Here is a 25,742-nt window from a genome sequence, read left to right as displayed (position 1 = left end):
ACAAAACGAAGTTGGGAAACAGTTGAATGTCCAAATAAACTTACCTAATTAGTATTGACCAAAGCAATATCAATCTTACCTTAACCCTAGTAAGTCCTTTTCTATTATTATTCCAAATATAAGGTTCAACACTAAACTCTAAATCAAGCACTCTAGTAGAATTAACAAAGTTTCTAATATAAGTAATTAAAGAATTTGATTATCCACTATAGTGCTTCATATCATATTATATTGGACTTTCAAATTTGTTCATTCACTCCGACAATGATAATAATATTCTTATCACTTGTATACCACTAAATTCAAATACAATCAAAATATTTTTTTTAGACTTATTTTTTTTAACAGACCTAAGCATAAGAACATCTTTGTTCTTAAATCGGAATAAATATAACATATATAAATAACTATCATTATCAGTTTCATAACGATTGCATGGCTTATCAAAGCTTAGTAACATATTAAATTTATTATACACTTCAGCATCCTATGGGCGTATCATTCTTATTCAGAAATAAAAGTTTCGATCATCTTAAGATGGTCACAAATAATCCATTGTCTACATACAAGCAATTCTTCTCATCTCTATGAGTTTTGCATAACTATTTCAGTCCCCAAACAATCCATCCCTACTTGCATGGTCTCATCATTTACCAAGCGTCTTGTTTACCTTGTGCACCATCAATTTTAGTTACCAATGTCAAGCCGTAGATCGAACTCAACCATCCTAATTTTTGCAAACTATGCATTCTACCCAACTCATTTGTGGTGCCTCTCGTGTGAATGGTTGGTCATTCATTTAAATGTCAATGTTGGATGTCTACTCCTCTAAGTGACTCCTTTCCATATATTTTTACTCTCGTTTCTCTCAAATGATTATACATGTTGTATGCCCTTGACGTAGCCTCGCTATGTTCCTTATTTTTGTATGCTAAGTATTTTTAAATATGCTTGTCCTACTCTGAAAACCATCTATAATGGACTAAGTTGATTTTGTTTAAGTCATATAGCATCCCCTTGTGTGTCTATTTATAAAGGATTAATCTCTCCAAAACCTCTCATGATATCTTAAAGACATAAAAAAAATATGGGTTAGAAGAAACATTTAACTTGGAATCTTACAAGTAGATATTTCAATAAACACTTAATAGGCTATGTAAATTACAATCATAGACTTCACAATATGAAACAAATGGTCTAAGATAGTCTATCGCGATCAAAAATCTCAATAAGTACTCATATGATATTGCTATAGAACAAAACAATAAACCAACCCTAGATACCACCCTAAAGGCTCATCTAACTATGCGTTATTTAGATAGCTCTTAGGTGCTGTGTTAACTGACACTTCGCATTACTCTACAAACCTAGAAAACTTTCAAAATAACTACCTAATATGGTTTGTTTTTGGATAATTTTACTTTCGTACGATGATTCTATACAACTTACATTTACATGATTATAGAACCATCAAGCCTACTATAAGTCTTGTATACGCTATACTGAATAAAATAAAAAAATATGAATATATATAAATATTATATCAAATATCTTGTGTATAGATTTATCTGTAATAATATACAATATATTAGGTATGTGTATCTCATATTCATACTTCTAACTAATTAGCATACTCTCTTATAAAAGTATTTACTCATGTTCCACTCATATTACTCTAAGTTTGACATTAATGCTCAATCATGTCGATACATAATAGAGAATCATTCACAAGAACACATATGACATAAAATGATTGATTAGGTATAATCTTGATATATTTACCTATTGTATCTTTCTTATATCATAATCTTCAATCATGATATTCAAAAGTAATCATCTTAATAATTAAGCTCCCCCTTAACTTGTATAAATGTACGAAACTATTCACCAAGTAACACATGGCTTTTTACATCATAATTTTTCACTTACACATGGTATATGTGAATTCTTTACTATTAGCATCCCTACCATTAGGGAGATATAATATAAATATTTTATAATTCGATAAATATTTTTATTTTAATTTGCGTTGATGCAGCAAATGACCCATTATATTTTTTTAAATCAAGTCGGTGTCTATGTGTCAATATTTTTATGAGCACAAAAACATATTTAATTGAGTTATCTATCATAACATGTTGTTATGTTTGTGATATGTCGTTTTGCGCATCCATTGGTTTTATTTTTATCCTCCCTTTTCCAAATTAATCACGTGCAAAGCACATGAATGAAGCTAAGGTACATAACACGTGTCACCGGAAGCGCCGTTAATGTGACCCAAGTGCGTCCATCACTCACCAAACCTAACTCAACTCAACTCAACTCAACTCGGGGTTGGTGAGACGGCTCATGTCGTCCTTGTCAAAACAAAACCGCATGGGAAGACAAGCGAGTCATGACGATATTAAGTTTGGTTGGATAAAGCTAAATCTGATGCCCCCCAATTCGGGTTCATGGATGCCATTGAGATGACGGTCCACATCAGCGCGTGACTATAGGATACGGGTCAAAATGAGCATTCGTTAAAAAGGATCATATCAGATTTAAATGGGCTTTAATGATTACTAATACATTGGCTTTAGTTAACTTTCATTTTGATTTCAACACGTCATTGTTCCACATGTTAAGCTCCAAGTGGGCCGGTTAGTTCGGGAGCAAAGCGAGTACGAAGAAAGAGACAGAGAGGGAGAGAGAGAGGTGCTGGGTTTGAACATGGCGTACAGGGTGCTGTGTGCTTCGAGAGTCGCCTCCTACCTGAGGATCTCTGTCTTCCACAGAGGCTTCTCCACTGGTAAGTCTGTAATCTTCATACACTTTAGTGAATTTTGGGATTTTTCGGGTTTGTGGGTGGAAAGATCTTCTGTGCGGATGGTGAATATGCGTGGTCCCGTTTCTATCTGTTGTTTTCTATGCGAATGGTCGGATTTCTCTTGACGGTTTTTGTTCGATGCTTTTCGTTGTTTTTGTTGATGATTGGATCATCGCGTACCGGCAAAACTGAGATATATTCCGGTGACGTTAGGGTTGTGGTTATATTCGATGATAGTTTCATGATGTTTTCGTTTGTTCTATATTCTTCGTTGCCACTCGATTTGAGCGTTTTTATTTTGTCGGTGTTGGCTGATATATATCCCAGGGGTGATGGTGATGTGATGGATGATTTGGCCTCTTGTGCGTTGGTTAATTGTTCTTGCCATTTCCCGCAGTGCGGGTTGTGAAAAGGATGAGCAGAAGGGATTAAGACAACTGGCTTATGGTGGCAGTGCAGTTGCCACGGTTGTTTTCAATGTTGGAGTTCGTAGATCGAGAAGCATCAAGTTGATCTGAATCTAAGAGTCCTAGTAAATTGGACTGATGGACCAATGCAAAGATTATTAGAACCCTTACTCTGCCCCTTACTTCATCATGGTTTCCTAGTATAACATTTGCTGACGCTTCAGATCCTATCTCCCTCGCTAGGACGTAAAGCAATTCATATTGCATAACTTCATAGTGCAGAGGCATGGAATGCTGAATTAAAGATATCTAGATTTTGAAGTTTCATCAGTATCTTTTGGTATTACTAATGAATATCCCCGGAAGTATAGCGAGCTAATCGTAACTTGATCATTTTCTGTACAGTTATTAAGGATTTGAAATATTCCGACACTCATGAGTGGATTAAAGTTGATGGATCTTCTGCAACGATAGGAATAACTGACCATGCTCAGGTGATTTTTTTTTTTTTTTTTAAATAGTTTCATTTTCTGGTATCTGGTGATTAATTGTCTTAACAACATGGCAGCTCCTGGCCGAAATATAACTATCTAGCTTTTCAACTCAACATTTTGATTAGGAGCGCAATACTGTGATGGTGTCCTTTTCATTTCAACAGATTAAAAAAAAAAATTCCTGTAGACATGGTTATTTTGATGTTGTTCAGTTTTATGTATGTGTATACAATTTCTACGTTTGACTTTTGCGAGTTCTTTATGGTTTTTCCTTCCAGGATCACTTAGGCGACGTTGTGTATGTTGAAATGCCAGAAGTCGGCACAACTGTAGCACAGGGAAAGGGTTTTGGTGCAGTTGAGAGTGTCAAGGCAACCAGTGATGTCAATTCTCCTGTCTCTGGAGAGGTGGTTGAAGTTAATTCTGAGCTAACTGGTTCTCCTGGATTGGTGAGTTTTCAAATTTCTTGTTTTCTACCACTATTTTATTTAAGAAATAGAGTTTCTCCCAGTTGTCACATTATTTTTTAGCCATTTACAGAAAATGCAAGCATCAAAAACACTAGCCTTGCTGTTAGGTTTTCAAGACTGTTTCTTGTTTTAGCTTATATGCATGGTTCTCTTAGTAATAAATGAAGAATAGTCATTCAAAGTAATCACCATTGCTGAACAGTCTTAGCAGATTTAGGTATCGGAAGCTGCTAAATGCTGTCATTATTAAAATAGCTTAGGTTGGTTAAATATCTACAGACTTGTATCAAATTGTGCCATTATCAACAATGGCAGAGAGTGTCGATCTATGCTTGGCTATGGATGAGGCAGATGACTTGATGCTTGGTAGAAAATGACGACTTAATCTCAAGACGCAAATCGTCTTGGATATGTAACTGGTAGAAAATGTTTGGTGTTGTTTTCCTTGTACAGGAAGCAATTTGCTGCTCATTTTGATCTTCTTAATTATAGATTTGGCATTTACTTTTATTAAACTTAGATTTCAATTTTCATAATTTGATGCCTCTTTGCACGAGTAACAAATAACTTCCCAATTCTCTGATATGTGATGGGTTCAAAACAATACTCTCTTTCTATGCATATATATATACACACACATCCTTCTTGCCTCTATTTAGATTCAATCTAGGAAATCTTGTGCAAATAAGAGGTAATAAATGTGTAAATTAGTCTATATGCAATAGCTCTGGTGATCATAAGAATATGGACTGGTTTATGGTCCCTTAACAAATGTTCCATCGTTTGCAAATCCAAAGGGTAGGGAGAGCTTGGAGTGATTAATATTTGTGTACTTCAATCTTTTCATCTTTGAAAATAATGGTGGAAAGCAATCATGGTCACACAGTCAAGCATGAGGGGTCTAGTCTGCTCACCTCGGCAAGGAGAACCTTCTCCCCCATCTGAGGCAATATATTTATCAAAGCAGCCTTGGGGCTTATCTCTATCTTTGTTGTGGGTGATGGTCATCCTATCCTGCTTTTGAAGGACATTTGGTTGCATCCTTTCCTCCCGAGCATGCCTTCTACAGCCTTGTCACTCTCATTCGCACACCCTTATCTCTGTGAGTACAACACACCAGTGTGACAGTTCAGGCCTAGGAAATTACTCTAACCTTGTTATTTGTCCTATTTGACAGTTCTCTAGCTCTTTGTTCTTTTATCTATCATACACCAAAAAGAGCATACTAATTTATACTCCTCCAATGACTCCATCTCTTGGGGATGGACCTCTTCCAAACTTTTTTCTGTTTCTATATGTTTTTCAACAACAATGGCACTATTTCTAGATTTCAGAAGATGATTTGAGTGGCTCCCTGCATCATGAAGGCCAAAGTGTTTCATGTGGTTGGTCCTAAAAAACAGAGTAGATTATAAAGTGGTTCTCTTGAGGAAGGGATGGATTCATGATGACTTGTGCCAATCTGCCCATCAGCGGCAGAGTCCACAGGCCATCTATCTATTCTTCCTTGCATTATTTACTTGGGTACCCAATTTTTAGAGCTGGAATCTAGTAACTGAAGTAAGAAATCCTTTTGACCTATTTAGGTCAGTATTGCAGCACTGAGTCTAAATACTTTAAACATTTCCACATGGCATTCCAAGGAAGAGGAAGGAATGCTTTGATAATATATCAGCACTTTGAAATAAAAGAAAAAAAAGGGAGATAAGGTGAAGTTGGATGTCTTGGATCCAATGTGTCGTGTTAAAAGAAAGGCCCAAGGCTTTTCTGTAGATAGTCATTTTTCTCATCTCTGCAGGAAGAATATAACCCACCTAGTTGTACATTAACATTTATCACATTTGATTATTTAAAGATGATGGTGATATAGCAAAATGGATGGAAAAAGAGTGTGTATACCAAGTGTGGGCTCCTTGAAATTTCTGCATGAAACATAAGATCAGGAGAGACTGATTTGCTTTGGTGATTGCTAACTTAGATACAAAGTAACTAAACTATTCAGAGTTAAAAGGGTATTAAATCAGGGCGCAAGTCTCATCGCAAGTTCAATTCTGTGTCAAAGCTCGCCGAACTTGTTGGTATTTCATGAAATGATATCGCTACTTGATGGGCACTGCTAACAATGTGTTTCATCTCATCAAGAAATAGTTATCAGTTTTTAATTTGTCGGTCCACCAACTTCAGCTCTAGATGTGTGTTTATTTGCTTTCACTTTGACATCTGTTGTTATAGAGCAGCTTTTGGTTGCATTCTCCCAAACTCATCGATTTTGCATGTCATCCTGTAAGTGCAACATATATTGTCTTTGATATTCCAATCCCTGAGGTGAACATGCAGATGATTGGAGTATATGACTAAATCAAAATGATTTCCTACCATCTTTTCTTGTGAATTGCACAATTCTGATGTCATACCATCGAAGACACGTCTTGGCATTTGTTCGCTTGCAATATTCTAAAAGTTAGAATTTTGGTTATTGTTTACTTGTTGCTGTTCCCTTACATATTCAAAAGCATGTGTATATGTTCGTTAATATTCGTGTCTTGAAATTGACAATGTCCGTATACTTGGCTGCGCTAAAGCTGTTTCTCCTTTGAGGGTTCGATAAAACCAGTGAGATGGTCATTTGTGTTTGGTAACTTGACTCAGGTTAATGCGAGCCCATACGAGAATGGCTGGATTGTAAAGGTTAACATGGGTGACACGGGCGAGTTGAATTCGCTGATGGACTCGGAGCAATACTCCAAGTTCTGCGAGGAAGAAGATGCTAGGCATTGAGGATTTTTGGATTACAAATGGTTCCAAGTTTCTGAAGCCTTGGTTGAGCATGCAGGTTCTTGCAACACTCCACCCGTGCAATAATCACTCGTGGTTCCGTCTTTTTTGCCTTTTGTGTAGGGACAATATTTTCAGTGCTTCTCTTCAGTTTTCCATCCATCTTTCCTTTGCAGCAGACTATGGTTTACTGCTGGACTGTTCATTTTGGTGCTCAACATTTATTTATAAATGTCTCTTAAAGACCACCCTCGGTGCCTTGAAGTTTGACTATATGGAGTCTTCCTTATGACATGAGTTAGTGGACCACGATGGACTTCTGAGCTTAGTGGCTAAGAGGTAGAATTGGAATGACCAGTCTCTAGGTACGCTAAATTACCATATTGCTGTTGCTAATGGACTATGCTTTTTATCTACTTGAGATATTCTGACTAGCACAAAGTGTAACTGTAATTTTACACTTGCAGCTGCCCAGTCTTTTTTTTTGGGGGGGGGTGGGAAATCGATTTTGTTATTATTATAATAAGTGAATTTGATGGACGCTATGCATCCCTTCGAGTATGTCTTTTAGGGGCGTCCTTCATGGGTTCAAAAGCGTTTCTGGATCCGACCCGGTAAGATTTCCAACGATGAGAGCACAAGAGTGAGAACTTGAGACTGGGAGTTTTGGTGAAGGATGACATGGCGCGCAGGAGTCGGCACTTGGCATTGGATCGGCGTGAACGAGGTGCAGACATACGTGTGGACAGCAGAGGCTGCTACGTAGCGCCCTGCATGTCTCGCCACCCCGATGCATGCATTCCGAGAACGTGAGCTGGCTTCGACTGTTCACATGTCCGTGCGTGTATATATATACTCCCCGCGCCATCATCGTCAGTAGCTGCTTAATTCGGGAGTTGGAGGCAAGATGGAGGTGAAGGCAACAGCATGTGCTGTCGTCATGTTTCTGCTTTTCTCTGCCTCTCGTAAGTAGTGTTGTCTGGATAAGTGATGTGCATGTTCAAATCTTTTATGATGAATGTTTCAGCTTCATCCATTATGATCTGGTCCTGATTAGCTATGAAGATGACGATGGTAATAACGTACGTCTGGAAATGAAAACTGGTCGCAGAGCTGATGATGCCGGGAGTGGAAGCAAGAGTGTGCAGGTACCCGAGCCGCTCCTTCCGGGGGCTATGCTTCTCCGACACCAACTGCGCCCATGTCTGCCAGACCGAGGGCTTCAACGGTGGGCATTGCCACGGTCTCCGGCGCCGGTGCATGTGCCTGAGGAGAGGCTGCTGAAGCGGGCCCTGTCATTAGATGAAGAGTCAGTCTTGTTCTGCATGCATAGTAATCCAGATTAGGCCAAAATAAACTGTGTTCTTGGCAGCACGTGTCTGTAGTTTAGGTCGAGTCAAATACAATCCCTGTTAAGGAAAGGACACCATTTACTCGCATGAGATCATTGATTTCGGGCCAGATTAGTATGAATGACGACCCGGCAACGCACTGCTTGTCGAACGAGGTTGGTGGGAAATCTAGCAAAGGTAACATCACACGTCCTGCCGCGTTACTTTCACGACTGACTCGATCGGATGGATGGGTGCGGCGTTGAAGAATTAACTCGTTCAGGATCACTAATATCAATCCGTTTCATAAAATATCTTCAGCGTCTGTGAATTATGGACATGGTCTGATTCCACATTTATAGGGAAACAGAGGAAGTCCTGTTATTCTTGGATAGATCGGTCGGCATGGGCTACATGTGCTTAACACAAGGATGATGAGCTGCTGTAACAAGGAGGAGATCAATCATGCGAGTTCCTGTTCCAAATTTGCTCCATAAAGTCGAGATTTTAAGGTAGAAGGAATTGCTACGAATGGACCAATCAAAACAAGTTGGTGGGATCTTTGCTTGAACTTTGGAGCATCAACAACATTGCAGTAGCTTCGGTGTGGTTCGACGTGGGAATTAAATCGGTCAACCGTTGACTGACGCGATCGCAGTGCAGCCGTAGCATCAAAGTCGCTATTCATCAAACAGGGCCACAGGTTTAGCATGGCGTGTCAACGAGGGGAAGGAGAAGAGTTGGCTGAACCGAGACGGCATCGCACATGTTTACGCATCCCAAGCCAACCAGCACGAGTCATAGCCACCGCACCCCACCCAATCATGTCCCTGCAATCGCCACCCCAAGAAGAAGGGATGCTTCCTCGAACCTGCGCCTTTGTCCCCGCGCGCTCCACCACCATCGGCGCGGCGTCATCAGGACCGTCCGCTGAATTAAATAGATGGCTGTCATAGCATCTCGGTCAGCCTTGGTCACTGCAATCTTTCGCTGCAGCTATATAAACACGCCGCCGCTGCCCGTTTGCCTACTCCTTGCTTGCCTCGCTTCGACTGTCCATGGCAACCAGTGACGCGACCGGAAGCCCGGCGGTGTTCGCTTCGTTGTCGGAGCCGACAGCCTTCACGGCCGCATCCGACCTTACCATCGACTGGTCGGCTAGCAGCGGCGGCCGCGTGGCGAGGCCATCGTCCCGGCGGCGGCCGAGGGCCTCCAGAAGGGCCCCCGTCACCATGCTGAACACCGACACCGCCAATTTCCGGGCGATGGTGCAGCAGTTCACCGGCGTCCCGTCCGGTCCCTATTCCTCGGGTTATCGGCGCGGCGGTGGGCCGGTCGTCACCTTTGGTCGCAGTTCCAGCGATCCGGTTCGCGAGACGGTGACGGTGTTCCCGGAGCAACACTACCGACCGCAGCAGCAGCGATATCAGTATTCGGAGACAGCATTTAGCGTTAGCAGCAACTACAGCGATGCATTTCTTCAAGAGCTCACCACCAATTCCGCGATGAGTTCGGAGACGGCTGATGGCTTCTTGTTCGAAGGCCTATCGAGTCAAAGCACGGTGAGGCCAACCTCTGTGAACAGCAAGCTCGATCGTTACTTGTTGTGAGAAGACAAGGGATCAAGAGAGGAGAAGCTTCACTATCATTTAGCTTTTTCGGTATCAAAGGAATTGATGGTCAATGGTCAAAAATCAAAGAAGGAACTGAGAATATATATATATATATATATATATATATATATATATATATATATAGCTAATGAAACATATTCTTGGTTTACATTCTTCCTCTTTCCCACAAAATATATAGCTGTGCCAAAAATATATTTCAAGATAAATATTATTAGAATAATAATCAAAATAATGATTGTTTTTGGAGAAGTATGTGAACTCTGTAATCTTGAGGAAATAGTTAGAAGAAGGTTGGGTTACTGTGATGGCTGGCTGCTCTGTTGATTCACTATATGATAAAAATCAAATATTAAGAATCACTTTTCCTGGACTTAAACTCAAAGCTCACACGAGACGTATATTTTCTTACTAGAGAACTCCTATTTCACCTCCTATCTTCATCTATATAGTTTTCTCTTACGACGAGACTCATGGTTTATTTATTATTGGAACAAATCCTAATTGATTGAGAACTTTCTCTTCTTACTTAGAACCCTAATCCAAATTCAAATCGTGATAAAACCTAATTAATACTCTGCCAAGTAGTTAAGAGTGTATGATGACAAAAGGTAAAAAATTTACTTATATCAGTAATTTAAACTCGAAAACTTTCTTTCTTTCTTTCTTCTTGGCAGTGGCATCAGAGCTATGGTCACAAATGAAATGAATTTAATTGCATACATATTAAGGGATGCTTGCTCTGAAATGAAATGTATCCATAGGTAACAGGATCAAATGGAGTATCCCAAATGGTGATCCAACTTACATGGATCATACCTACATTGCATTTGGGCCTCACTATGCTTGCAGGCCCATCAGTACACAGACTTTACCACAGCGAAAAAAGCAAAGCTATAGCACCATAGCACTACCAAATGTGCTAAGGTGGTAGGGAGAAGCTGCTGCAAGTGAGGTCTTGTGCCCAAGAAGTAGATCAAACACTTGAGTCTGAGTCACCTGAACTTGATGTCTCCTTTTTTTTACATATAGCTTAGCTGCTAGCTGCCTATAAAGAATGCTTATGTAGTAGGGATAGAAAATTCAAAGATGAAAGGTAAAGTACCAAAAAAAAAAAAAGAAGTTGGACCATTGGATTATCATCATTAAGCTCGCATTGCCTTTGGAAAAAGGTTAAAATAAAATGATTAGTTTATTCCTGCGTTTGCTAGTTTGTCTGACCGTGACGAAGGGATCATTGGCTGCTGGTTTTATGAATGTTCACACTTCTTTGATGACTGCAAGGCCATGGGCAGTTCAAGGTGAATTGGTGGAAGATGATCTTGAGTAGGTACCAGTGAGGATGGTCTCATCGGCCACTGATCATGAAACCATCGAGTTGGCAGAAGGAAGGATCGATCATTGAGAGATTAGAGGCCAAATGCAGGTAGAAGAAGCATGCTAGCTAATAGCTCATACATACATTTCAGCTGACAACAAAAGCATCATATCCGAAAATTTCTCATCATCAAAAAAATACAATGATCGTAAAAAGAAGGTTTTGAGGTATCTCTTTATTGGAAAGGAAGAAAATAAATAAATATAAAAAAAAAAAGGCATAAGATTATCATGGTTCGATAATTCTTTACCTACACCAAATTCATACCTTTTTCTCTCACACTCTCTAGACACCCTAAAAAGAAACCTAGAAGCATCCAAAAATTATTTCATCACATTTTACTTTCCCTCTATACATACGACACTTATAGAACAATATAACTCTAATTTTGAGAGAGACTTTTTCATACTAGAGTTTGTTATTCTCCTGGGATCATTGGCTCTAGGAATCCGAAGATACTTGTTCTTGAAACTATGGTTTCATTAATATTTAATTAGTGAGTGTTTTGAATCTTTTTGAATTGTTGGAGTTCATAACTGGCTAGATTCATATTATGCTTGTAATTTTTTGGTGATCTCATCTAAAATTATTCTATCAACTGTTTTTTTTTTTGGGGTGGGGGGTACAGATATCATTCCATCGATCGAATGTGTTTAGACTGTGAACACCAAAATTAAGAAAGCCATATTTCAGTGGCTTAGACTGTGAACACCAAAATTGTGATTTTGGAGATGGAGTTATAGCTTTTATCAGTTCACTACTTAACCAAGCTAGGGGTTTGCCGGGAAGACATATCCTCACACAGAACTAGGGTTACCTAGAAGACGTATAGGTCATGGCGTGAAGCTTCTAAAAAGAGAGTGGTTCCTTAGACAAGGAATCAGTCAAAAGAGCATCTCTAACTGTGTGCTTGAGATCTAAGCTAACATGGCTTGTGGATATGATTTGGAGCTTGATGAACTAAAGGTTAAAAGACTGCTTTGCAAAGTATGTGGTTAAGTGGGACAGCTCCAACTGCACGTGGATTTCATTAGGAATCTTTTGCTGCTAAAGAGGCCGAAGCTTCCTTGTCGACCGATCGAATGTGTTGGATGGACTGAGAGAGAGAGAGAGAGAGAGAGAGAGAGAGAGAGAGTTTGTAGCTTTCCTAAACCATGATTTGGTTAATGTATTTCTTGCTGAAATCGAGGAATAATGCATGATGAATACTATACATGTTCATCAAGAAATTTAGTCGACCTAACTAACCGATTAGGGTTTTCGATGAATCGAAAGTAGTGGTTTGTTCTCAAGTTTGACAACTCGTTCGATCGAGTTGAAAGTTCTCTTAACTGGTTCAGTTTTACCTTGTTCTCCTTCTCATCCAAATCGCAAAAAATATGAGAAATAAAATCTTTCATTAGATAGTAACCGGTGGACATGTTTGATGCCAAAGTGAGGATGGTGAGTGCAGAAATCCTGTCCTCTGAGAATCTTAGCTTTGAACAGCACTTTATTTTTTTAGAATACCCAGGAAAAGTATATGTCCATATGACACAAGCAAAGTCACAATCTTGGTATTTCAAGAATGAAACACAATCTTTGTGCCTTCTGCCACTCAAATTTAGGGTTTCTGAGTTCCATATTTTAAGTTCCTTGGAAACAGTTGAATTTACAATGTTTGAATCTACTGACAATTTTGGATGCCATCAGATTATGAGGGATAGTACTTACATGAATATTTTGATGCTTAAATACCAAAAGAATACGTCTTTAAGAGATATTGCAAGAATTGCTGAAGAATCTCTGTTGAATTGTCAAAGAAGAAAGCATCTATTCCCTTGTGGTGTATGTACTTAAGTGGCATGGGTTTTAGGATCAAGATAAAGAAAGGGAATGATGGAAGAGGAAGAAGTAACCTTCTGTTGTCCTCACTCCTCCTGACTACCTTTTATTGCAACTTGGTGGGTTTGACATCTTAAATTTTGCATGGATTTGGGGTGATGGAATGCTTCGGTGACACACATCTATGTCAAGTAAATCTTCAGCTCCACCAATTAAGCAACCGATGGGCTATCCACTGGAGAGCTCCATACATGAAATGATGCTGTTCTCTGTGTCTCATGTGCTATTCAACTATCCTATCGCTTGCAATCACAATGATCATGCTGGCTAATTACAAACAACACACACCATGGGAGGCGGCTCAAACTCCCTGCTTCGATTGTTCTTGATGCATGCAACGCAGCCACGAAGTTACATACACGAATGGCATCCATGCTTGCTGGAGAGAAGAGTCAGAACGAAATGCAAGGTTTGACCGATAAAGATATTGGAGAGTAAAGTAGGAAGGAAGTGGTAGACATGGATGTTTGCATCGTGTTCTAACCAATTATATGGCTATTTTAACCTTTTTTTATGCACACAACATGCACAAGTTTGACTAACTCTCGGACCGGTAGAAGCAATAAAGTTGATGAGGAGATTGTTTGAAGATGGTTCTGGATCTTACGATTAACCCAAAAACCTGTTCTTTGCGAGGTGGAGAGGTGGGTGAATCATGAGTTAATATATTCTGATTATGTTTGCATGGCTTGGGATATCTAAATTAGTACGGAAGGAAAGGAAGGGGAGGGGGGGACAGAGATTGATTGATCTCAAGCATAATTGTGAGGGAGTAGTAGGGCTGCATTCCAGGGGCCAATATATGATTGCACTGTTCCTTGTTTTGAGAAAGGCTCCGTGGTGACGAGAAGAATAATGACCTAATTAAGTCATTCTCTCTCTCTCTCTATCTCTCTCCCCCACTAGCACACGTCTTTTGGCAAAGGGAGGCTTGGAGTCGGTGGCTTTTGTGCAGGGAGTAGAATAACAATAAGCCATGGCTTCTGAGGAGAGAGTGAGAGAGGAGAGGGGGGAGTGTCTCAGGCCATCTCTCCAGGAACGGAACCCTATTCCTCCATATATGCCACGCTTTTGTTCTTGAATCTAGCCCAATTCTACACAGAAGGGGAGATAGAAAATTAGAGAGAGAGAGAGAGAGAGAGAAGAAAGAATGTTCCCGTCCAAGAAGGCAACTGTGAGCTCACATGATCGGGGTATGTGCGTCCAAGGGGACTCTGGCCTTGTCCTCACCACCGATCCCAAGCCCCGGCTTCGGTGGACTGTGGAGCTCCATGATCGCTTCGTCGACGCCGTTACTCAACTCGGAGGACCTGACAGTACACACAAATCTCTCTCTCTCTCTCTCTCTCTCTCTCTCTCTCTCTCTCTCTCTCTCTCTCTCTCTCTCTCCCCATCATATGTGAATGATATGAACTGTGTTTGGTTTTGTAGAGGCCACACCGAAAACCATCATGAGAGTTATGGGTGTCAAAGGTCTTACTCTCTACCATCTCAAGAGCCATCTCCAGGTAGGTTTTCCTCAAGCTGATCCCTTTTCGTGACCTTGTCCAAATTCCTTGTCAAACATCATTCATGTATCTTCTGTTGATGCTTGCAATTGTAGAAGTTCAGGCTGGGAAAGCAACCTCACAAGGAACTCAATGATCATTCTTTTAAGAATGGTGAGAAGTAACATTCGTTTTCCCAAGTTTTACTGACTCATTCATGCTCAAACCGTATGCATATACGCTATGTATCTTTGCATCTCTTCGTCATCTTTCTTTCTGCCTCATGCTTCTTCTCTGGTGCTTCAACCTTGGTGCCAGCTGCTTCCCTCGAGCTACAAAGAAACGCAGCCTCTTCATCGGCAATGATGGGTCGTCACATGAACGAGTAAGTCACCACCATCTTCTTGAAACTTAATCCGCAGATGGTTTTGGTTGTGGATCTGAAATTATGGTAGCAGGAACGTGCACGCTGAAGCAATTCGGATGCAGATGGAAGTCCATAGGCGACTGCATGAGCAGTTAGAGGCAAGAAGCCGTCTTACCCTCTTAGACACCAAACACGCACTCGTAGCTCACATCTTCTCACACTGACACTCGAACAGGTGCAGAAACACCTCCAGCTGAGGATCGAAGCGCACGGGAAGTACATGCAGAGTATCTTGGAGAGAGCATGCCAAACACTGGAAGCTGAAAGCTTGGTTTCAGGAAGCTATAAAGGCCATGGGGACCAAGGAGTCGCCGATATGGGCGCCATCAAAGAAATGGGTTCTCCCATGAGCTTCCCTTCGCTCCAAGATCTCCACTTGTGTGGTGGAGACCAACTCGATCTGCAATCACAGGTCGATGGGCCTCTCGACGGGTTTTATCCGATCAGCGACAGCATTCTGGGGAAGAAGAGAATGATCTGGGCAGATGATCTGCGTCTACAGGAACTTGGATCAACCTCGGCGTGCGTTGGACCCAAGGAAGAGCCATGCTGCAAGAGCGAGCAGCTTCAGATTGTACCATCGGTGATCGACGCGGCCATCAGCTCCGATCCGATGGCAAATGTTTACGAGGGAAAGCCTGTGCTCTCGATGGAGAGGCCCGGGGAGAAGCAGTACGAAGGATCATTGAAGCTCGACAGGCCATCTCCGAGAAGAGCTTCTCTTCCCATGGAAAGGATTAATGCCATGATGGCGGGTGGTGCAGTGCCCCAAGCAAGCAACCGGTCTTATGGCTGAGGTTTCCTATGACCGCTTGCAAGAGATTAACCATGTCACCTTTAAATAAGAGATCGAGATGGGGTTGTCTGCCTAACCATTAAACTTGGATTAGCTATAAGTGGAGTACTTGTATGATGGTTAAAGCTACTGTTATGACATTTATGTCCGTCATTATCTTTCTGTTTCTTGTGGGTGAGATAGAATGCTTCCTCCTGTAAGGAAGTGTACTGTGACAATGCAATGCAATACAGAATAGATCTTATTTCTCTCATGCTTGCTTTCATGCATCAAGGTTTTCTATTTATGGAATCAAGGGGCTAATTTCTTAGAAGAAACAAAGCTTCAAAAGAGAAGAGAAGGAACAAAAAGAGTGACTGCAACAGTGTCCCATTTCAACAATATTATAGGTGTTGGGAACCGAGTGCAATCGCGAGAGCTTCTGGTCCTTGGGATTTCGGAGTGCTCTTCTTCCCAGCATCCTCTCGCCGGATATATAATTTGGAGTGTGCCGCCTAGGAGATGCTGCGGCACTTTGGCAGTGCTATTCTATCACTGCAGGCCATAACCTGCGGAAACAGGCATGAGCGGTCACGGTACAGAAAACCATGCAGACCTACAAGATATCTCTTCATCGCACCTACACAACAAAGTGGTGGTATCGGCAAATGTAAAGCAGGAGACCGAGTCGTGATTGGAAGGTGTTTCTTTTGAGCTGGGTCAGACACTCTGTGTAGTTAGTATCCTCTTCTTCCCTTTCTTTTCTTTCTTTTCTTTCTTTTCATTAGAAGAATACTTGCTAACATAATTTAAAATATTAGTACATTTATCTTCAGAGCTCAAAAAATACTCTTCGAACGTATTATATATATTATATTGTATTTTATTCTTTTTCATGAACATTTTGATGAAAGCATCTGCAGAATTGTTTATGGGTATCTATTAAAATAATCATATATATATATATATATATGTAATATTAAAATTTGAAGGATCAAATATGTTATTTGAAACCACAGAAAGAATATGTACGTAAAAGCCCCTAAAACAACTCAAAGCCATCTTAATTATTATGGGTCATCGGAGAGAAGAAGAGAGAGCAGTTGCCTTTATTGGTCTCGGCAACGAAGTTGAATGACGGTGCAAGTTCGTAGGAGAAACATCTGCAACTCAAAGAGAAAGGGAGGGAGGGAGGGAGGGAGAAAGGGATAAAGGCAAAAGGAGGGGTGGGCGAGAAGAGAGAAGACAACCCAGGAAGCTTCTGTAAGCAAGCGAGCGAGAGAGCTTCGGAAGGAGGCAAGAGATTGGTGGTGGGGTTGGCATGTCAAATGCCAAAAGCTGAGGGGCCGCCAAGGCCATAAGAGGAGGCATATAAGGCTTTTTGTTCCCAATGGAAATCATGGGCAGGGGCAGAAGAAATTGCCTCGGACACTGCACCGTCGCAGTCTTCGATGGAGGAGGAACAGCTTCGAGTCCTGGAAAAGCTGGAGTGAGACGCCCAAAGTAAAAGGAAGCTTCGACTTCTTCTGCACAGAACAGATATTACGAGCTATTATTTAATTTCTTATTTATGATTTTTATATTATTCTCCATCTCTTCTCCAATTTTTAATATTATCTTGAATTATTGTTCCTCGTTTTATATCTATCGAAGTTACATATAAATATTTATCCATAGATATTTTTTGGTTTTCTGATAACTCATCTCGGCATTCCTAATAATCCACACAAATATTTTATTATATATATATATTACCAACTATCCTATGATTTTTTTTTCTTTAAAAGATACAAAATATAATCACAAAATAGATCATGACACTTTTTTTATTTAATTTTTAATCATCTAATTTTTAAACATGAATAATAACTTCATTCATATCGCTTGTTCGATGCAAGCTAGTGGATGCTCATCGCTGCTTGTTCGATGCAATGACCGTGAGACTTCCCTCCTCCTGGAACGCGTTGATCGCCGGTTACACGAGGGTCGGAGCCTTTGCAGCTGCCAAGAATCTCTTCGCCGAGATGCCGGACGAGAACATCATTGCTTGGACCGCGATGATCTCTGGGGACTGCCAGAACGGGCTCGGCGGCCGCGCGCTGAGTTTGTTGGAGGATATGCGACGAGACGATTCTGAGGTGAAGCTCAACCGGGTGACGGTCGTGAGCGTGTTCCCGGTGTGCGAACACTCGTTTGCTCTCGAGCAGGGGGAGAGGATTCATCGTTACGCGAGTGCCATGGGCTTCGACAGACACCCGACCGTGCAGATTGCCAGTGATCTTTTCAGAATATGGAATGTAATATGGAAAGTGGGAGCAACTAAGGATACGTATTTCTTTATTAATATCTTTATAATTGATGAAGAATGAGAATGAGAAGTCTTCGGGGGTGTAGCTCACATGGTAGAGCGCTCGCTTCGCATGCGAGAGGTACGGGGTTCGATTCCCCGCACCTCCAAAATTTGTTTTTATATATCTTAATGTTTTTTCGATTATATGTGTTTTGGTGAATGATTTGTGTGCAAATCATGCCACGCTAATAAGCCTTAACGGGAGCAATATGTACGCCAATGCTTCTTGGCATACCTCTTATTAGTTGTCGAGCTGCCATGGAATACGCATCATCATCATCGGCGAAACGCCTTCACGCCGTCGTCATGAATCGATGAATCCCCACCAGATCTGCACTCTCTGCTCTCTGACACCGCCGGAACCTCTCCTCCTCCGCTGTCGCCGTCGCCCCGACCGTGCCCTCCGATCCGATCAAGTGCAACCGGAGCCGTCCCTCTTCTCGGCACGGGTGGAAGACCTGCGGCCGGTCGAGCCGCACCTCTGTCAAGATCAGCCGCCCATCCCTCCACTCCGTCCTCAAAAACCCGCTCCGCCGCGTCCCGTCAGCCACCTCCTCCCCTTCCGCGGCGGCGGTCATCTATCAAATTAAACAATTAATTATAAAAATATTATAAAAAGAAATTATGTTTTAGTATAATTGTGAAAGTTTGAAGTTGATCACGTTACACTTGAAGATAAACTAAGATACACTTTGGTCATAAAACTTATCCAAAAACATATCAAATTCGATAATTAACTATCCTAAATTAATCATAAAATTAGCGAAACACACGTTACGATCGTGTTCTATTATAATTATTAAAGCTTAAGATGGCTTAATCGAAGTTCACCCATTGCACTTAAAAAAGAACTGAACTGCTGCACGAGTTCACAAAAATATATCCAACAACATGTCAAATTTAACATTTAATTTTCTTACAATCATAAAAAAATCTAATTAAATCTTTATTAAAATCAATCTGTAGCTTCATCTAAAATATGTAGTGCTCACTTATTTTTTTTTTTATTTTTTTTTAGGCTTTTAATAATATTTAAAAGTATTTTAAGATAAGAAGAGAATGAGACAACAAAAGGGCACTATAATGAGGAGGGAGAAAGAGGAAGCAAACACTACAAAACAGGTGAGGTAAAGAGTTAGGAGGAAAATTATAACAAATAAGGAAGATAAAAAAAGCTGAATTAGGAATTTAGAAATTTTGACTAGGTTCGATTTAATAAAAAAAATTACTAATTTTATTCTATAATAATCACATCATGTCATTAATTCAAATGATCAAAAGAATATTTTATCAACTCAAAAAACAAACCCAAGTAAAAATAATTATGAGGGGAAATCATCTACTCAAAAATAAACTACACTGGGAATTTAGGAAAGGGGGTAATGCAAAATTCTCTTTTGACACTTCTTATACGTACATTAGCAATGAATTACTCCTGTTCGTCCGATCGTCCCAGCATGATCGCCACCGCTCGTTTCCGCCCGCGCATTCAAATTTCGAAACAGCCCCATCCGTTTTCTCTAAGCGGCCTCGCCTCGTTCAGGACACGATCCATGGAAGAAGGCTCATCGCACGTGTCCGATGGGTCGCAGCAAAACGAAGGAAGGCTTTGATTCGTGATTAACCATTTCCCTGTTTCCCATACGACAGCCCATCCTATCAATACCTACCCTCCTCTCCCCGATTCCCAACGTCCCATTTCGTGGCCTCTTACGCCATATAAAGGCCAAAACAGCCCCCTTCGTTCCTCAAACCCTAAGCCTCCTCCGGCCCTTCGATCTGGGACGATGGCCAGGAAGAAGACGTCCGCGGCGGCGCCGCTGCCCAAACAGCCCTCGTCCGATACGTTGGAGAACCTCAAGGAGCTGAACCGGCTCCTCCTCAAGGAGACGATGGAGCGGCGGGAGCAAGTGACCGCGCTCCGGTCGAGCCTCCACCAACTCTCCCATGACAGCTCCCTCTCCTCCGACCTCGAGCGTCGCGTCACCGGCCTCGTCGTCGCCTCCCGCCTCTCCGAGGTCGCCGCGGAGATGGCGGCGGCGGAGGCAGCTCTGGTAACTGCGCGGGAGCGGTTGGAGTCGGTCTCCGAGGAGAAAGATGCCCTCAAGAAGGCTTTAGATGTTGCTGTGCTGGAGAGAGATTCCGCCGTGGCGGATCTCGATGAAAACAAACGTCAGGCTGAGGCGCGAGTGGCCACCGTCGTTGAGGAAGCCGATCGGACGAAGTCGGATCTCGAACAGAGGAAGGCTTATGTCCGATCGCTGGAAGATGAGAACACCACCTTGGAGGAGAAGATTAAATCGACGGAAGAATATCTGAGAAGCGCTAGTGACCAGTTGCAGTCGATTAGAGACGAGAAGGGTGAGATCGAGATAAATTTGCGGCAAGCAATCCAGGATAGGGACGCGTGCAAAAAGGATCTCGATGTCCTGTCAGTGGCACTTCAGACGGCTCAGGAGAAGGTGGAGAATTCTCAAGCAGCTAATATTGCTCTCAGTGAGGAGATTGCGATCATGCAGCGTGACTTCGAGGAAGACAAGACAAAGTTTGTTAAGGAGATAGCTGGGCTTAAGGAAAGGGCTCACAGCATTGACTGCAAGAAGGAAGAGCTCGAGCAAGAAAAAACTATTCTTGAGACCGAGGTTGCTGGTCTGAGGGGGAGGGTTTCTGAGCTCGGGGCCATCGTGCAGCAAAGGATAGCATTGGAAGAGAAGTTGAGTTTGGCAGAGGAAGCTCTCAGGAGAACCAATGAGCGTTTGGACTTCGTCACCGCAGAGACGGATGATGTCAAGAAGGCTCTGAAACAAGCAATCTCGGAAAGAGATTTGAGCCAGGTAAAGCTTGCCGAAGAGGAGAAGTTGAAAGCTACCGCAAGGAAGGAGACAGAGAGGTTAACAAAAGAGCTTGGCTTTCTTGAGAAAGAGAAGGAAAGACTGCAGCTTGACAATGAGGCACAAAAAAGGGACCATGTAAAGGAGCTTGATGGTCTGAGGGACACGGTGAAAAAGATTGAAGAGGAGAAGGATGAGATCCACAGATTGAGAACCGAGCAGAAGGTGGAGATTGCTAATCTTCAGATGGAGGTGGCGAAGCTTCTATCCAGTGTGTCTGAGCTTCAAGAGTTGTGCAGGACCAACACCGAGTGCAATTTACAGCTGCAAGCTGAGAAAGAATCAGCCTTGAGAGACCTTGATCTCGAGAAGGCAGGAGTGGATGGCCTAAGACTGCAGATCGAGGAGCTAAAGAAGAGCAAGGATGATGCCCATGTTGAGGTCTCGGAAATTAAGGCATCACTCAATTGCCTTATAGCGGAGAATAAGAATATGAAACTGGAATTTGATTCATTGGATAAAGAAAAGGCTTCACTGGAAGAGAAACTGGACAATACATTACATGTGGTCGAGGAAATGGAGGCAAAGGCCAGAACTGCTGATGAAAACTTTAACAGGGTCCTGTTCCTCTTGAAGGATAACGCAGATGTTATGGATGGCTTGGGGGAAGGTGAAGAGAATGGTGTTGGACAGGAAATTGGCAGTGAAAGGGAGTTGGATGCCATCGTGATGACTCTCAAGAGCAAGGCGGCAAAGACCGAGGACATGGACAGAGAGATCAAGGTCTTGCGCGGTGCCATTGCTGTGGCCGAGAAGAAGGGTGGAGGAGTGTGGACTTGGCTGTATCCTACTGTTGCTACTTGTATTGCTGCTATTTCTTTTGCCTATGCAACCAAGAGCGGTTAACATCCGATTTTACAGATTAGCATCTAACATCGGAAACAATAATGTATTTTGTTGTTCCTCGATATCTTTGTCATGGAGGAAAAAACTTTTAGCTGAATCTTCAACAATGTCAAGCATTTTCTTGCTGCCATTTGTTTTGCCTACTAATCTCTGTTGTCAAACATTTTATCTTCTATCGGTGAAACCACTTGTTATCTTGTTTTAACGATATGATTGATGAATGTTTGTACTTCATTAGTTTTGATATGTAGGAAGAACAATATGAACAGCTGTTTTGATTTGCAAGACGGAAGCTTTTTCCTTTCTGTGCTTCGACATGATATGAATGGATGGTTCAACTGTTCTTATACTTTGGAATTAATCATTGTTAGTTCATTGGAGAATCTGCACACCTCTTTTCACATCCTTCGTCTAGATCAGGAACTATGGTTGTCTGATAAATCCACTATGTGCCAGGGTTGAGCAATAGTGATCTAATTACAAGTGAGAATCACAACCAAAATGCTATCTCTTCCATTTCCTCTTTTTTAGGTATCTGTTGTTCTTTGTCTGGTAAATTATACTAGCAACATTCCACATCTGATCCATCATTCGCATTATCCATGAAAAAGCTACGTCTTTTATTCTCTGGAGCAAATCATGGTTTTTATTGCCATTGGAGCTTTGTGTAGTTAATAATACACACACTATATATATATATATATATATATATATTCGATGTGGGTTTGTGGAAGAGCGAGGACTCGAAGAGGGAGGACCGGCGGGAGTGATCTGATTCGGCGGAGCAGAAACCAAATGGGAGTGATCTGATTCGTCGGAGCAGAAACCAAAATCTTAATCTCCATTCTCAAGAACTCTCCTCCTAGGGTTTTACAATGCTTCTCCTCCCCACTTTTCTCCGCCCCCTTCCCGATTTTCCGTTGCGGGATCTCACTAGGACGTGGATCCAAACCATCCTCAAGGATCGATCCGCCTCCTTCCGATGTTTCTTCCATTGCTCGTGAATTGTTGATGGTAAGTAGCTCACGGGTTATGATTATACGAATCATTTGCGCTCCACGTTGATCTTCTTGCAACTCAAGATTCTTGTAAATTTGCTGGTCATCTTTGTTGTGGTTAGTTATAGGAATTCTTGATCGGCGATGTTCTTCTTGCAACTCAAGATTCTTGGGGCCTGCTTCGGTTCGTCCCCTGGAGTTCACCGTAGGAAATTGCTTGTAAGAAACATTTTTGGGATCGATAATTGATCGTAGTTCGTTATAGGAATTCTTGATCGCTGTGTGCTGTTTCCTTCGAACTGATCAATGATGACCTTCTTGCAACTCGAGATGCTTGGGGCTTGCTTCCGTTTTCATCCGCTGTAGTTCGTTATAGGAATTTGCTTGTAAGAAAGTTTTAGGGCTCAAGAATTCTTGATCTTGTAATGTTGGATTAGGGTTTCGATGATTGTTATGCTTACCCTTCCTCTGAGAAGTAGATGTTGGATTAGCGGTTGGAGAAAAGCTAGGTGCTATAAGGTTTTGTTTATTCTTGCATAGAAATGGAAATAAAACAAGAACATTGGACTGTATGAAATGTCATGGATTATGGAATACTGAGATATATGAAAAACGCTTGTTATTTTTGTGAGGATGAAGAAAGAAATTAAATATTGATTATACCAGAATAAGTTCAACTGGGTTGAGAAATGGATCTTATAAGTGGAAGTAGAATTGGAGAACAATCAGAATTGTGAAGATGGGCTTCGTATCAAGAGACATATTGGGATTGATGTGACTTATTTGTGATGTTATTATGAGGCTTAAAATTCCTTCGACTTGTCTGCTTATACAGACTGATTTGCAGTGATAACAATGACAAACTAATTTCCATGAAGAGATTAAACTAGTCTTTAAGCTATGCCTCCTATATTCAAGATTTAAGAACATTGTGGTGTTGACTTGTTTATGTCTAATCCTATTAAAAAATTGATAGATCATTGTATACCCTTTATTCATTTCTATAACCTCTGTAGTCGGAGGAAATGATTATTAAAACAAGAGACTTTATTTTAGTGTCTCAACTAAAGAATGTCAATGTGCTCATTCTTAAATTCTTTCTTTATGATATTACATTGCACTGCATTTAAAATGCTTTAAAACTCATATAGGATCATTTAATGTTTCAAGATAATTTTTTCTGTTGTTCACCTTTCTGAAATCGGACCTCCTATCTGTATGCATGCCCCAGTGGGCTTGCCAATCTTTTCTCGAACGCCTAAAACTCATATAAGATAGTTACCATCGTTAGTAATGGTGGGCATAGTAATGATATTCTTCATTAGAACACTATGCATATTCATAAATGCTCTCCTTTCTGTTTTTACTGGATTTTATATGATAGCTTTTGCTAACATTGGCTATAAGTAACTTTGAGTTCTGTCACTTGCCATTCATTTGCAGTATCCTATTATCCATATTGCTTATATATTGTATGGTATGGATTTACAGAAGGGTAAAATTCAGAAGTCGTCTCTTGCTATCTGCATCTTTATGGCATAACCGATGTCTGGAGCTTTCGTTGTAGGCGATGGGTGTGATATGCATTTCCTCAGCTCCATGAAGGTCACAAATTAAGCAGGTAATTCTCTGCCTGCAATTTGAATTGTGGTAATATGATTAAAAGAAAATTTCAAAAATGGTTTATTTATGGATTCCAAAAGACAATTTTAGCATGGATCTACCTATACATAATATTTACAAAAATACATCTCCTGTTCAGGAATATCAACATTTTAGAAATATTTGTTTAAGAATTTGCACCTTCTTTTGATTTTCTTTGAAGTAAAACATATCCTTCCTTTTTTTAATCATATTACCACTTGGATCTGATCTATCCCTGTATAAATGGCATCCACTGAAGATTTCAGTTCTGTGAGGACATTTCTATGGAATTCTTCATGGGCATCAGATAGAATAGCAGGAACTGCAGCCTGTTCCAAGATTTCACAGGTGTAATGATGGGTACTGAGCTTGCTATAACATGTTTGATGAAATGATCAGTGAGAAGCTGCTCCCGCGTTAACAGTCAAGAGCATCTCAGTTGCCATCCTTACCTGTCCCAGTGACAGGGAACCAAAGGACAAAGAGGTCAGCGACGCAGTGTGTAACTCTGGGATTAATCTCAAGTGTTTGAATCCCTTACGTGCATCAGAATCCCACAGGGATCGCACATGGCTACCCATCCGAGACGCCAACCGCTTCGACAGTGATCCGATGGTGATAACCGGCGACAGGTGAGCGAACGAGGCCATGGGAACGAAACCTGCTTCCGCCAAAGACGAAAGCTCGTACGTTCTCGCCGGCGTGGTGAAGATCTGATGTGCCATCAGCATCTGATGATGTTACAGCCTTTGGATCACGTTATAGTATATACATAGTCTACAGTGTTATGAGCTAATTACAAATTATCTAATTAATCAGACCTTGTTAACATCCTGATTTTTAAAATTAAAAAATTTATATTGTAATCTTTAAAATATCTAATTTTATTTATCCTAATGTTGTCAATTATATAATGAAAATAAAGGATACAAAGATAATCTTAACGTTTTAGTTGATGATGATAGACGATATTGGTGGCGAACGATGATATCGTTGGAGATTGCGGGTGGCTATTATGGATGAGGAGAGTGATGGTGAAAGATGAGGGCCACTTTGTATTTGCATCGATACCGATGTAATTATCAAGCGATCCTTTTATTGCTTTGAAGATGCAAAGTGGCATAGCTTATCAATTGCATCAACGT

The 25,742-nt window shown here is 41.1% G+C and overlaps 4 protein-coding genes, 1 long non-coding RNA gene and 1 other non-coding gene across 9 annotated transcripts; all 6 read left to right on the top strand.

The window, feature by feature from the left end:
* The first annotated feature begins 2,617 nt into the window (after positions 1-2,617).
* Positions 2,618-7,228, top strand: LOC135627172 (glycine cleavage system H protein 2, mitochondrial-like). Its single transcript, XM_065133172.1, has 4 exons — positions 2,618-2,791; positions 3,622-3,710; positions 3,989-4,159; positions 6,830-7,228. Exons 1-4 carry the CDS (start codon positions 2,713-2,715, stop codon positions 6,956-6,958), a joined length of 468 nt encoding a protein of 155 aa, XP_064989244.1. The 5' UTR covers positions 2,618-2,712; the 3' UTR covers positions 6,959-7,228.
* A 2,116-nt stretch (positions 7,229-9,344) lies between these two features.
* Positions 9,345-9,896, top strand: LOC135627546 (VQ motif-containing protein 22-like). The gene has a single exon (XM_065133670.1). The coding sequence runs from the start codon at positions 9,345-9,347 to the stop codon at positions 9,894-9,896; it is 552 nt and encodes a 183-aa protein (XP_064989742.1).
* Positions 9,897-14,107: 4,211 nt separating this feature from the next.
* Positions 14,108-16,142, top strand: LOC135627171 (myb family transcription factor IPN2-like). 3 transcript variants are annotated; one of them, XM_065133171.1, is made up of 6 exons: positions 14,108-14,495; positions 14,611-14,687; positions 14,783-14,840; positions 14,985-15,051; positions 15,125-15,191; positions 15,275-16,142. In XM_065133171.1, exons 1-6 carry the CDS (start codon positions 14,330-14,332, stop codon positions 15,887-15,889), a joined length of 1,050 nt encoding a protein of 349 aa, XP_064989243.1. In that variant the 5' UTR covers positions 14,108-14,329; the 3' UTR covers positions 15,890-16,142. The 3 variants fall into 3 exon arrangements, with proteins under 3 accessions (XP_064989243.1, XP_064989242.1, XP_064989241.1); XM_065133170.1 differs by having other exon boundaries at positions 14,109-14,495; positions 14,786-14,840; positions 15,269-16,142; XM_065133169.1 differs by having other exon boundaries at positions 14,109-14,495; positions 15,269-16,142.
* Positions 16,143-18,252: 2,110 nt separating this feature from the next.
* Positions 18,253-18,325, top strand: TRNAA-CGC (transfer RNA alanine (anticodon CGC)). Its single transcript has one exon. It is a non-coding gene; the product is annotated as a tRNA-Ala (tRNA).
* A 1,680-nt stretch (positions 18,326-20,005) lies between these two features.
* LOC135627545 (uncharacterized) lies at positions 20,006-21,955 on the top strand. The gene has a single exon (XM_065133669.1). It carries the CDS (start codon positions 20,006-20,008, stop codon positions 21,953-21,955), a length of 1,950 nt encoding a protein of 649 aa, XP_064989741.1.
* Positions 21,956-22,680: 725 nt separating this feature from the next.
* Positions 22,681-25,660, top strand: LOC135627092 (uncharacterized). 2 transcript variants are annotated; one of them, XR_010492532.1, is made up of 3 exons: positions 22,681-22,969; positions 24,445-24,574; positions 24,857-25,660. It is a non-coding gene; the product is annotated as an uncharacterized LOC135627092 (long non-coding RNA). The 2 variants fall into 2 exon arrangements; XR_010492531.1 differs by lacking the exon at positions 24,857-25,660 and having other exon boundaries at positions 24,445-24,803.
* Positions 25,661-25,742: the final 82 nt, after the last annotated feature.

This window comes from Musa acuminata, chromosome BXJ2-11 (assembly GCF_036884655.1).
Source record: "Musa acuminata AAA Group cultivar baxijiao chromosome BXJ2-11, Cavendish_Baxijiao_AAA, whole genome shotgun sequence".
Classification (NCBI taxonomy): Eukaryota; Viridiplantae; Streptophyta; class Magnoliopsida; order Zingiberales; family Musaceae; genus Musa; species Musa acuminata.
This window is presented reverse-complemented; position numbering and strand designations above follow the sequence as displayed.